The following is a 13,237-nucleotide window of genomic DNA, read 5'->3' on the forward strand; positions in this document are numbered from 1 at the left end:
TTTTCTCCAGGAAATCCTATTTTATCTATGGAGCTTGTGATAATAAAATGGTGATCTATGCACATTCTGTACCTAAAAGTCTCCTTAATCTTGAAGTAATACGGCTGCTTTTTCTCATCCTGTGTCTTGAGCAGTCCCGTTTCACCAATATTCAGAGCCAAGCAAACCACTCTGCAAATGTCATCTGTGACAGCACAGAGCTATCTCCCTGGGTTGTCGACTATCACAACACAGATTTTTGGTTTCTTGATCTTTGCAGGCACTGCCAGAACATCCAAAGTTATCTGGCAGCATATTCTTTCTGGATATGAAAAAAAAAATCCAGCATATTCTTTTCATTTTATATAAGAAGAGTTATGTTTGGTTCTTTTCCCTTCTCCTCTCTACACTTTACTTCTAAAAGGAATATAGTATAGTTTTAGGTTTACGGTATTACGAGAACTTGAGGGTTTGTCCACCGCTCCAAGTTCTCCAAGGGCTCTCAGAAGGGCTTTCAACACCTACCAGAATTCGGGATCCAAGAAATAGGATCTCTTCTGTCCTTGTAAAGCTCTAAATATGGCATGATTAGAGATGTAGGGCAAAAGTATAACTGACCTTCACCTGTAAAACCAGAACTGCTAGTACTTACACAGGAACTATACTGCTGGATAAAAACAATAATTTAATTGCTTAATGTAGACAAGGCCTCTGAGGAATCTTCTTCTCCAAATAACCCAGCCTACCAAAACTTCCATCAGCAAAACCCACTCATCAGAACTCCCTCTGCAAAGAGGAACTTGAGATATTATACTTTGAGATATTATACTTTTTGGCAGGTATGCTGAAAAGAAAAAAAGTATTTCCCCCTTTTTAACCAACCTGAAGAAACCAAGAAAGATACACAACCAGATAACTGAGTTCATATAGGACAAGGTTTCAGAGGATGCCCAGTGCAAAACAAACGCGACTGGTGAAGTACCGGGACACATTATGCACTTCAGTGGCTTAAAAACCAAAGCCAAAATCCCACAGCTCTACTGGATTCCAGAGTCCATACAATGGGTGATGCCTCTTACAGCCAACAGACACGTTTTGTCAGAAACCACACATAAGTTATGTATCTAAAACCCATTAAAACATATCTGACGCTTTAACTCCACCTCAGGTTCATTTCGAGCCGTGGAAATTCCTGCCAATACAGCCTTTTTAGACAATTCCTTTCCCGCAGCGCTCTGAAAACACTCCATGAACACGATTAGCCACAGCAGCGCGCGGGGAAAGCACCGCCGAGCCGTTCTCCCGGCTTTCCCGGGGAGAAGCGGGCGGGCAGCCCCCCGCTCCGGCCGCCCCCCGGGGCCCAAAGCGGAGCCATCGCAGCTCCGCCCGCGCCGGCTTTGTCCCCGCGGCGGCACAGGCCTTGGCAGCCAATGCTCTGCTGCTCCCGCTGCCGCCGGGGGAGCTCGGCACCGCCGTGACCCTGCCCGCACCCCCCGCTCCTCCTGCCGGCACCCCTCCCACACGCACCCGCTCCGCCCTCCGCCCGCATCCCTGCACCCCCACCCGCTCCTTCTGCGGGCATCCCCGCACCCCCCACCCGCACCCCCACTCGTCCCGCCTGCACCTCCCCACCCGCAACCTCCAACCCCCGCTCCTCCTGCCGGACCCCCCCGCCGCCGCACTCCCGCACCCCTTGCCGGCACTCCTCCAATCCACATCCCCACTCCTCCACCCGCACCCCCAGTCCTCCTGGCCGCACCGACCCCCTCTCCTCCTTCCCGCACACCTCATCCGCGCCCCTCCGCTCCTCCTGCCTGCACACCCCACCTGCACCCTCCACCCACACCCCCGCTCCTCCACTCACACCCCCCGCCCGCACCCCCGCTCCTCCTGCCCGCAACCCCCACCGCATCCACACCCCCGCACCCCCGCTCCTCTTGGCCGCCCTCCCCCTCCTCTACCCGCATCCCCCCACCCGCACCCCTGCTCCTCCTGCCGGCACACCTCGACCCGCACCCCCACTCCTCCGGCCCGCACCCCCCATCCTGGTTCCTCTACCCGCAACCCCTACCCACATTCCCACACTTGTACCCTGCACCCCTATTCCTCCACCCGCACCCTCCCAGCCGTACCCCCGTTCCTTCTGCCCGCATCCCTACACCTGCACCCCCACTTCTCCACCCCCCGACCCGCATTCCCACTCCTCCCACCCGCTCCCCCCACTCGCTCCCCCCACTTTCCTTCTGCCTACCCCCCATCCGCCCCCTCCTGCCCCCCCGCCCCTCCTGGCCGCACCCTCCCCCTGCCGGCCCCCCCCACCTCGCGCCCCCCCTGCCGGCACGCCCCCCCTGCCGCTCCCCCCGCCCCCGTTGGCCCCCGGCGCACCTGGCCCCGCCCCTCCCCGCGCGCGGGGTGAGCGGGAGGGGAGGGGGGGTGCCCTCCGCAGGCGCGCGGCCGCCGGGGGCGCACTCGCGTGCTCGTGCCCGCCGCGGGAAAGAAGGAGGGAGGCAGGGCGGTCTGCCGGGCGGGGGCGCGCACGGGACGGTGTGCGAGAGAGCGAGGGGAGGGCGAGACCGGGGCGGAGAAAGGCGGCGGCAGCAGCAGCAGCAGCAGGAGAGGCTTCGCTCGGCTGAAGGAGCGCGGGCAGGCGCTGCCGAGCCGGGCGACGCGGCCGCCGCCAACTCGGGCCACCCTCCCTTCTCCTCCCCGCCTTTCCCCCCTTTTTTCTTTCTCTCCTTCCTCGGGTCTTCGCGGCGGCGCTTGTGCCGGCAGAGCCGCCCCCCCCCTCCCCCCGCTCCTAGCCGGGGCCGAAGGACCCCGCACCCCCGGGCCGGGACCCGCTCCGCCTCCGCCGCGGGGCCCGGTGGCGGCTCCCCGGGCTCGGCGAGAATGTCGGGCGGCGGCAGCCGGGAGGAGGAGCGGCGCAAGCTCGCCGACATCATCAACCACTGGAACGCGAACCGGCTGGACCTGTTCGAGATCAGCGACCCCACCGAGGTGAGCGACCCCCCCGCCCCTCCGAGGGGGTGTGCGTCCCGTGTGTCCCCCGCCATGGGGACGCTGGGGCTCGGGCACCGCCGCCCCCGGGCCGGCTCTGGGCAAGGCAGGTTGGAGCGGCCGCGGGGAGAGAAAGGGAGCGCAGGGCCGGATCCTTCCTCTCCTTTCCTCCCTCCCGACCCTGCGAGACCGACGGCTCCGGCGCAGGGAAACCCCTCTGGGAGCTGGAGATTGGCGAAAGAGGGTGGCTAGGGAGAAGCCAGCCCCCTCTCCCCCCCATCCTCCCCCGACCCCCACCCGGGCTTTCTTTTTTGTCTGTGACTTAACAGGCGGCTGAGTGGAAGGGAAGGGCTGGTGGGCTTTCTCTTTTTCTTTTTTTTCCTTTGTTGCTGCTGGTTTGTTTTCCTTAAATATTAAGCTTTGTGCAGAAGGCGCCTCTTGGGAAGCAACCTGCTGTCCTGGAGCGGCTCCCGGGGCCGCTGGCGCAGTCCCTTCCCGGGGCGTGAAGGGACGGAGCCTTTGGCTCGCCCTGACCGAGGGCTCCCGGCCTCCAGCCCAAAGTAAATACCAGGAGCAGGTTCGTAGTCCCGAGTTCAGATGTTGTACCGGAAAACACAGCGGGTAATTTCTTCCTAATGAAAAAAAAAAAAGGGTGTTTCTGATGGTCGAGAGAGGCTGGGTTTTGGTGTTTTTATTAAATCGCAGTCAAAACCACACCCTGCCGCTGCCCCTTGTCATGTTCCCTTTGGCTGGTTGGTGCTGTGCGTCTGGTTTGAAAGAGGCGCGGGGGGGAAGGGCTGGGGAGGCAGGTTACAGCCTTGTTTGTGTGTGACAGCCCGCTCCCTGCTCCCAGGGTGGAGGCCGGTCATGTGTGTGTGTTCCTGGGGAAAAGGAGGAAATTCACACTTGTTCTTGGGCTGGCCCCGGTCCTGGATGTTTATTAGCAGGAGCCTCTGAGAAGTCACGTTGTCTTGGAGCTTGCTTCTGTTTCTGCAACCAGGTGCTGACTGTTAGGGTTGCCACAAAAGAAGTCTTGAAAGCAGTTCTAAGATTATTCAGTCTGTGACAGCTTGAAAAGAATTGTTTGGGGCATTTTCAGTTCTGCTCGTTACAGACCCTTTTCTTGAATGCCAGTGCGGGGCATTTCCATGATTATTTCCTACCTCTCGCAATATTTATCGTAATTGGGGTTCCTTGCTTGTATTGCTTAGGTTTTAACAGTATTGCTGTTGCCTCGCAGTTGCTTCTTTGAAAAAGTGGGTTGATGCGAGTATGAAGGTGCCTTCACCCTTCTGTTTGAGAACATAGCACAGTCTTTCTGGAATTGCAGGTTGACTGTTAACTGTGGCTTATTTTTTGGCTGATTAATGCATTTGTCCATTCCCAATACATTCTAACCCCAACCTGTTTTCTTTGTGTTTATGGGATATTGTTCTGCAGTTTTCTTAGTAAGTAGCTTAACAAATCTTGCCAGGTTTTAGGTCAGCCTTACACATTTGTGATATTTAACTAGACTTCGCACAAAAGCTACTAGCCTTATTATAGTTATTATGAAAGGAAGTAATTTTACTTGCTCTAGCTCCATGTTTCTACAGTTTAAGCTTCTGAACCTGTATAGGAACATACTTAAACACTGTCAACGATGACATTTAGTTGAAATACTCAAAGTAAAAATTGTGTGCATGCATATCTCATTGAACGTGTTGACTTTTTTAGACTACTTGTTCTAAAAATGTTTGATAAGACTTTAGGTGTGTTTACAACCTCACAGTAGGTAACAGTTTTACGGATCAAGTAATGTTTTCTTCCCAGATAATTACAAATACAAAAGTTCAGTTTTTTTCACTATCACCAAATGACCCAAATTTGGCAATATTTTCGACCCAGATGATGGTGTGATTCACATGTGTACTATTTATCAGCTTAAATGAAAGCTCTTTTATTAGACTACTAGAGAGCTGGCAGTCCTCTGTTTTCCCTGCTTTTCTAGGCTCAGCTTGAACATAAGGCAAGTCTTGCTTATTATAGGGGTTGACATCTGTGAAGATGCAGTAACCTGGATACAGCTTTTGGTTGGATGTGCCTGTGCTGGGTCCAGCTAAATATTTTTAAACTGTTCAGATATGGTCATTGGCAGCTACCACATGCCCATACTGCAAAACTGTCACCCAGGAGCTTCTGGTTGTATATATCATGTTTAAAATACTGAGGCTTGATCTCTTACAGTGGTTCTCCAGGCATTTCTTCAGTGTGAACAGTCTGGTTTAAGTGACTTTTAAGTTTGCCATATACAGTAGGGATTTCCAGAGTAGCTAATCACTTCCTTAATAGTAGGGTTTCAGAAAAGAAAAGGAAGAGTGAAATCTAGTGTAAATTGACTAGAGTTTTGACAGTTTAGCTTAGGCAGATGTGGTGAAAGGTATTCATTCATGACCTACTGATGTATCTCAGTGTTAGTTTGAAAGATCTGCTTCTCTGGTGACACAGTTGATCTAACTCTACTGGGTCCTCTTGACTTTAATGGAAAGTATAAAATGTGGCTTAGTTTTGAATATATAGAGAAGGATTTTGAAAATTTAAATATGTGGCGCTTTTTTTTTCAGAGAAGTACTTCATGAAATGAATCTCTTTGAATTCCTGTTAATATTCCATGGAGTAGGCTAGTCCTGAGGTCTTAGAGATCCACTTGTCTCTTTGCCTCCTTTGAGATTTAGGCACAAATTATTTCTTAAAGCCTGTACAATACTGGAAAGCAAGGGCTTTGGGTAGGGCATACTGTAGAATTCTGTTGCTAGCTTTTTCCTAACCTATTGTGTGATATTAGCAGTTGAAGTCATTCAGTGTTACTTTTCCCCAGCAAGATAGGGATGAAGGGAACTTTCTGTTCCATGCTTAAAGTTGGATATTCCTCTATATCGCATGTGAAGAAGATTGAAGATTTCTTGAGACTGAAGGTTTCATATATTCACTTATGCTTTCACTGAAGTCACGGATGAACTCATGCTTGAGACCAAGGTGGTAATTTTAACTTCGTTAGGTATTTACTTATTTTAACCCTCATTGCTATTCTGCAAGATCTGTTAATATTTTCCATTATATTTTTTATTATTTGGAAGGTAGCTGAGAGAAGCTTTGTGGCTTGAGAAGCTTATAAATGAACAAACCCAAAGCTCTGGTTTTCAAAATTTTAGTTAATGCTAGTTAAACTCTATTGGTGTAAAGAGTGGTGCCAGGTACAGACTTCTGCTAAGTAGCTGTGTAATACTGGTACGAATTTAAACTAGATTAAGCTTTAGTGTACCTCAGATATTGAGGGAGCTACTCTCTTTTGCAAGTCTAAAGACGATACTGAAGATTTTGGGGAAACGCAGGTGAATCATGTTTTTGTGTGCAGATAAACCAATAGTGCAATTCAAAATTGAACAGTATGTTAACCTTTTTGCTTTAAATCTGTTTTCCCTTTCTGTTCCACTTTCTCCTTGCCTTTGTTCCAAGTTTTAACCAAGTTTTAGGATGCTTTTAATACTTGTCTTTCCTTTTTTCTTTCTTCTTTTTTTTTCCCCTTTCTTTTAGTCAAGGATAAAAACACAGTAAAAAAAGACTTAAACCTTTTTCAGTAGGCGATAAATTGATACTTTGCTCTTTATTTAAATCTTGGGTGACTATAGTACCGAAGTTTTCAAAAAGGAATAAGTTTGAATTAGTGATTTGGTAACAAGTGCATAGAGTTGATCAGAAGCTTTATAGATAAATGATTTGCATTTATACACGTTCATGTGTGTCACCACGTGCCCCCCCCCAAAGTACTTGCTGAACTGAAGTGATTGATTATGTAAAGTAATTGCATATGGATGTTTGGGGGGAGAGCAAGGAATGCAAAGGCACTGTACACTGTTTGTCACTGTCAGATAGAATAAATATAAATCCTGAAAGCATTTAAGATTTCTTTAAGATGCCATATGTGAACTACACAGTATAGTTATTGTTGATCTTGATGACAAAATAAGGTTTCATCTTTAACGTATGTTTTGATAACTGTGTATAAGAGGAAGAGAAGCCTGTGTTTTTCCTGAAAATGGTTTGTGGGTTAGGAATGTGAATTTCGTGATGTACTTTTTAGAACAGGTGGGGTTTTTTTAATAATTGCCCAAGGGCTCGGGGATTGTTGTCAGAAACATTGATCGGTTGTAGTTCTGTTTTCTGATGGATTGAGCTGTTCTAAACTGATCTAATATACCTACTTAACAAAAATAGAAGGGTCTAATAAAAAAAACTTCGAGAAATAACATGCTTTGCATTAACTCTTAATAGAGTATTCAACATTTAAATAGCTGTGTTTAAGTGAAATAAGGAATGTTTTTGTAACTGATAATTGTTTTTTTGTCTGAAATAACTTGTGTAGGCTTAACAACAAGGTATTACAAATAACCTCAGAATGAGGGTGGGGTTTTTTTGTTTGGTGTGTTTTGTTTGGTTGCATTTATTATATTGACTTCTCTGGTGTCTGTTATGTTTGGTCTGGTCAGTATGTCTTAGATTCTTTCCACTGACTTTAACTGCAAATAATCTATTTACAGAAAATGTTGTACAATGCACTGGATGACAGGATATTTTAAAGTTGTTGCTTTTTTTGTCTTTATTGGGTTCAGATCTGATTCCGGTTCATGTAAGTGTCATAGGAAAGAATGATATATGGCATAACTTTGTAGTCTTTTCGAAGTGTTTGCACAAGCTTGTTACTTTAGTCTAGTTAAAGCAATAATAATTAGGAACTTTTTAGTTTTTAACCTGCCTACAGATTCCTATCTGCATGGTTGCTCACTCATGTTTCAAGATTGGGATTACCAGTGACTCCGCCGAATCTGTTATGGGAGATGCTAGTAGTGGAAGTGCAAGGTAGGGGAACATCATCTAAGTGGTAGAAATACTTGTGCTTTATCCACACATTAGATTCCACAGCTTCCAGTAGTTTTGACTAGTGCGACTCTGCAAACTGTATAGATCTCAAGAAGCTGGTAATATCAAGAATCTGAAAATACTATCTTTAAGTTTGATAAACTTATGGTATGGAAAATAAATTCTCTTTGCAAGAAATGTTTAAGCTAATATTTAGACGGTCGGGAAAGGTGTCTTACAATCCTTAAGGACCGGTGCCACCCTTTTTAGTGAGTAGAATATTTTTCACTAATTACTACCACTAAACAAACACAGTTCAATGGGAGGTAAAAACACTGACGTGTTAGTTAGAGGTTAGCGATTTCTAATTGCTGATTACAGAGTCTCTTGAGTTCTGGTTCTGCATTGAAATGGCTGTAGATGTCAGGGACACAGGTCTGCTTGTCTGAGTCAAAAGGACTATTTGGAGACCAATTTTCCTTTAACTGATTATAAGTGAATAGTCCATCTTTACAAATGAAACACAATTGCTGCTATCTAGAGAGCACTAAGAAGTTTGAATTAAGATCTTGACTGCAATCTACAGACAACCATGAAAATGGTTTGCCATGAAAATATTTCCTGCAAGAAGCTTTATGTGGTGCTTTTAATATTCGTTATGAAAGTTAGTGGCTAATAAGGTCCATACAATTGAAATATACTGGCTTTAAGAGTTCCCTCCTGATGTGTGAATCTGACATTGACGAGTTTTATTTTTCAGTTGAAAAACCCCTTAGTTCTCTGGATATGTTAGGGATTTACTTTGTTTGCACAAGTGTGTTTTTTTCTGACAAAGCTATTTCTCTTTTAAAAAGGTTAAGCCAGAATGAATGGAATACACTTTTAGGATTTTGAGGAAAACCTTGCCTTATAATGCATGAAATTTTACTTTTGTCTGTAAATGCTTTTGGCATCTAAGCAGAGTAAGAAAAATTAAAACTTAGCTGGAAAGTGTTAAAAGTTGCAATGACCTGGTGCTTGTGATAAGGATATATATAGATCATAAGAAACCACTCTGAATTTGTCTTTGTGTCTATGTTTGTTTAAAAAGTTGCTTTGTTACAAATGAAGGAAAAAAGGATTGTTGGTTTGTAATATTAAGAGCATTGCATAAAGAATAACTTCTGGGTTTGACCAGTGGTTCTGATGGAGGTGGAATTGAAAATCACAGTTTGAAGGAATAAACTGAATGTTATGATAAACTTACTTGAAGTAAAATTTAGCAGATATTGCTGATAAGCAGTTGTGTATTTGCTCTGTCTTTCAAAATGAACTTCACACTAATAGAAGCCTTTTTTGGAGAGTATTTGAGTGAAGCACTACGTAAGTAAATCTTGATTTTTGGAGGAAAAATATGTATGTATAAAATATATATTGAGTGATGCTTATTTCAGTGAATAGAGATGTATGGGATGTCTCTTTTTAAGTGAATGTAAAATCCCAACACATGAAGGATTTCAGTTACTGTTAAGTAGTAACATCATGTTTGTTAAGCAGCTGAGGTGAAGGCAAGCGGGCAATCTGTTGCATTAGGTCCAGACCATCGCACTGTTGAGAACTGCTATATTGACAACTGTTAGCTGTCAAGTTTTATACCTAAAAATCTGAAGTAAATAATGTTGAATGCACATCTCCCTGGATTTTTTTTTTGAGGTTTGTGTGAAAATAGAGCACAATACATTCTCTTTCTGGGTGGAATCCAGATCATCAAAAGTGAAAATGCGCGAGGACCCTTGTTTTTGCTAATTTGTTGTATTTCATTTGCTCTCTTTTCTCTCCATTTTTTTATTTCCTTATCTCCTTCCATGTTCCTCTTTTGTTTTCAAGGGAGGAAATGTAAACTTTACAGATCTGCATCAAAATACTCCTTTCATTTTGATTATTTGCTAAGCAATCAAGAATGTGGAAATTGAAGCTAAAATTTACAGTAACAGCACTGATTTTTGGTGTTCTCATTCATTTTGGTGACTGCCATAAAGGCAATGTTTATATTTTTTTTTCACAAGTTGTTACTTGGTGTTTCCTGTAGTCAATGTGTGTATAAGAGCCAGCCAGCTATTTCTTTGTCTTTGTTTATCTTTATCTGTCAGATATATTTATCAGAATATTATCAGGATTATAAAAACCAGATGTTAACTAGTTGTTCTGGATGCATGCATGACTTAGCTCTCAATTCTAGCTAAACACTCCGCAGAGGTCCACCTCGGCCCTCTACTTCTAACCCCCTATCTTTAACTGCAGGTAAGATTAGTTCCTTCTTTGCGGTAACTGTCTCTGTCTAGAAGTTTGATAATCCAAGATGAAAACAGGAGACTGCAGAGATAAAACTCATCAGTAGTAGTGCAGGTCTAGCAGTATCATTATAGCTATCTTCCTGGACCATATCGTACCTTGTGAGCTTCTGCATAATGAACAAATTCGTAAGGTCATTACATAACTTTTTGCCATGGAAAGATAGACTTTCTATGTGATTGGTTGCCCTCAATCATCAAATTACAGTTTTGCCTTTCATTGCTTTCTAGTTTGGTTTTCTAGTAAGACTAAAAGATCTGCTTCAACATGAAGTCCAGTATTCATTGCTGCTTCTTTTTCAGTACTTGCCTGTTTTGACCGTACCTTCTTAATCCAAGGGACTTCTAGTTTATTTCCTTTAGGTTAGGTCTGTATGACTTAGTAAAAACATTTTTTGTAATACTTCAGAATTATGGCCATCTGCTTCTATCTGCATCTGCTTTTAGCCTCAAGGTTATCAACTGATTAGTATTATAATGTTTTATTTCATGACATTTTCTAAAGCTGCTTTCTCTTCTTGTGTGCTCACCAGTACGTTAGACCCTTCACTGAACTTTTCAGCTCACCTTCTAGCCCAGGTGTTCTTACTAGGGAGCTGCCATTCTGAATATCACCTTCATTCTTGTCTCCTGATGAAGAAGCCAGTTCTCGAGATGCTGATTTCTTCATTTCTATCCACGCTGAGCAGGACAGAGCTCTTTATTGCCCTGGTCTGCCTTGGACAGTTTAGATGTAGATTACTTCTGGAAATGTCTTTAGAGTTTGAATCCTGAAAGAACTGGAAAAAAAGTCCTAGGGCTAGGATTGTCATCTAGAAGATGAATATAGTGTTAGTTGCATGTGCAAATGAGACACTAGGAAATGCAAATAATACCCTTGATACATCTAATTCTCTTTGAATTTCATCCTAGGAATAGGAGAGCCTGCTTATAGAGTTTATGATTGTACTGATGAAATTGTGTACACTACTCTTCTGTAAGTAAGTTTGTCCATGTCATCTGTTCCAGTCAAGAGCAGAAAATATATATCATCAACTTTGCAAGTTTTAAGATTTTTATTTTTTTTCAGTGGTGCTTGGTGTACCTTAAGAATAATTATCAATGGATTTCTAATTTTACTCATTTAATGCAAGAGTATAAGATACACTGTATGTGGGGGGTGGTAGGGAATTTAATACAGTGATTCTTTTCAAGAGTATTAGAAAACCTGCTGTTTTGCAGCGTGATTGGAAATTGAGTATCTGTTTGAGTACATGACTCCTAATGCTAGGTCGTCTCTTGGGAAAATATTCTGTAGTAGGTTTGTTGTAATACAGCAGTAGTTGCTACAGAGAGGTTGCAAACTGGAACAAAGCTGATGTATCTTAATGGTTCCAGGGTGGGGTTTTTGGCTTTATTTGTCCGTTGGTTTCATTGCTACTTTAGTAGGTTGTACTCTGTTGTAACTAAAACTGAGGAATATGAAAGCTTTCAGGCTAACTTAATACCTAGTACTCAATTTACGGTTTCTCAGTGAACTGTTTCAAGGCTTGCTCTTTGTGAGTTGTGTCTCAGAGCATGGCTGAATTTCTGGTCTACTCTGTAGTGGAAGCACCTTTTATAATGCGGGAAAAGTGAAAGAATGAGTTGTCTGGCAACAATATTTATTTGGCCAACAAAGTATGTTGCCCATAGCAGTATCTGTGAGCTAAAGTTTCAGTGTCTACATTTTTCAAGCACTCTATGAGCTGTTTAGTAGAACTTTCTCTTTGTCAGATGATTCTTGTCAGTCCACACGTGTATCTGCTTTTTAAGAAAATATTCAATTTAATGTCATGCTTTTATACCCAAGTTGCATTGCTCTCCAAACCCAGTGGAAGATCAGAATCCCCCTTCTTAAGGAAGATTAGTGGCTATTTTGTAGTCTGTGGTTGTGGGAAAGAATTCGAACAAAGGAACCGTCCCCCAGTGTCTACGGCGACAAAAGCTCTCCTTCCCTCTGTGCTCCCGGAAGGTGCTCTGCTTTGAGCAGTACATCAGTTTGAAATTAAAAAGGACCTTTTAACCATTTTGTTGTTCTCAAGACAGTGCTGTCTGTGGTGCAGTGTCCTCCTGGACAGGAAAATGTTTGTGGAAAGGGGAAAAATTGTACCAGGTTGTCTTTTAGAAAGCTTTGCATTGATAAAGTCATCCTCTATGTTAAGAAACATGGAGAAATCTGTCTTGTATTCACCTTTCATTTGTAGTTCAATAATATTTACTGCGTTCAGATTATATCCAGGCATAGAATACTTGCAGAATGCAGGATGTTTTATTAGGAAACATGCAAATTGTTTCCCTTTGAACTGATAACCTTACTGAATGTGTATACTACTTATTTGTGATGTAGGCAGAATGGAAGTTTAAAGAGTTTAACATTTTCTGTATTTATTCTGACTTTTGAAAGATTGGTTTTGTAATTGGAAAAGGAAAATAATTTGAAAATTATGATGAAAAGAATGTTTACTAATAAAAACATTGCTCAATCTTGCTAATTGGTTTTAGTGGATTGCCTGTTATGCCTAATGTTTACTGTATAGTGAGGAAACTCAAAAGTGGAATTACTTGGGATTACTACGTTTTGCAGTCTAATTCCATAGATTTGTTGAAGCCTTAAAAAAAGCCAAGCAACTGTTTCGTTCTTCAAAAATTGGTGAAATGCTCCAACAAAGACCTTCTTTGTTTCGTGCAAGACATGTATTGGAATACTTTCGAGAAACAATTTCAGTATTTCTGGAGACTATCTAGTATTACAAGAGCATTTTAGTTGTTGCCATAGTGCAACAAGGACTATTTCAATAAATTCAGCTGCTCTGCCAGTAACAAATTGTTTTCAGGCAGATAAGGATTGATATGTGGAGTGCCAAAAAAAACCCCCAAAAATAGACAATGATGAAGTAATTTTATGGACTAACTGTTGGTGTATTCACTGAAGCTACCTACAGGCATCTAAAGACCTAACCATCACAGAGTGATGAAATGATTATGGTCCCAGGAAGTACTCAAGATATGAGCTA

At 43.4% G+C, this 13,237-nt stretch overlaps 1 protein-coding gene across 24 annotated transcripts in view; it reads left to right on the forward strand.

Moving 5' to 3' along the window:
* The first annotated feature begins 2,556 nt into the window (after window positions 1-2,556).
* AFDN (afadin, adherens junction formation factor) overlaps window positions 2,557-13,237 on the forward strand; it is a 124,741-nt gene continuing 114,060 nt past the window's right edge. For 8 of the 24 annotated variants that reach the window (XM_054061407.1, XM_054061416.1, XM_054061401.1 and 5 more), the window contains exon 1: window positions 2,560-2,976. In XM_054061407.1, coding sequence (XP_053917382.1) covers window positions 2,869-2,976 — 108 coding nt within the window. In that variant the 5' untranslated portion in view covers window positions 2,560-2,868. Of the gene's footprint in view, window positions 2,977-13,237 lie in introns of all 24 variants that reach the window. The other 16 variants (XM_054061396.1, XM_054061398.1, XM_054061403.1 and 13 more) reach the window with 5 other exon arrangements.

This window comes from Cuculus canorus, chromosome 3 (assembly GCF_017976375.1).
Source record: "Cuculus canorus isolate bCucCan1 chromosome 3, bCucCan1.pri, whole genome shotgun sequence".
NCBI lineage: Eukaryota > Metazoa > Chordata > Aves > Cuculiformes > Cuculidae > Cuculus > Cuculus canorus.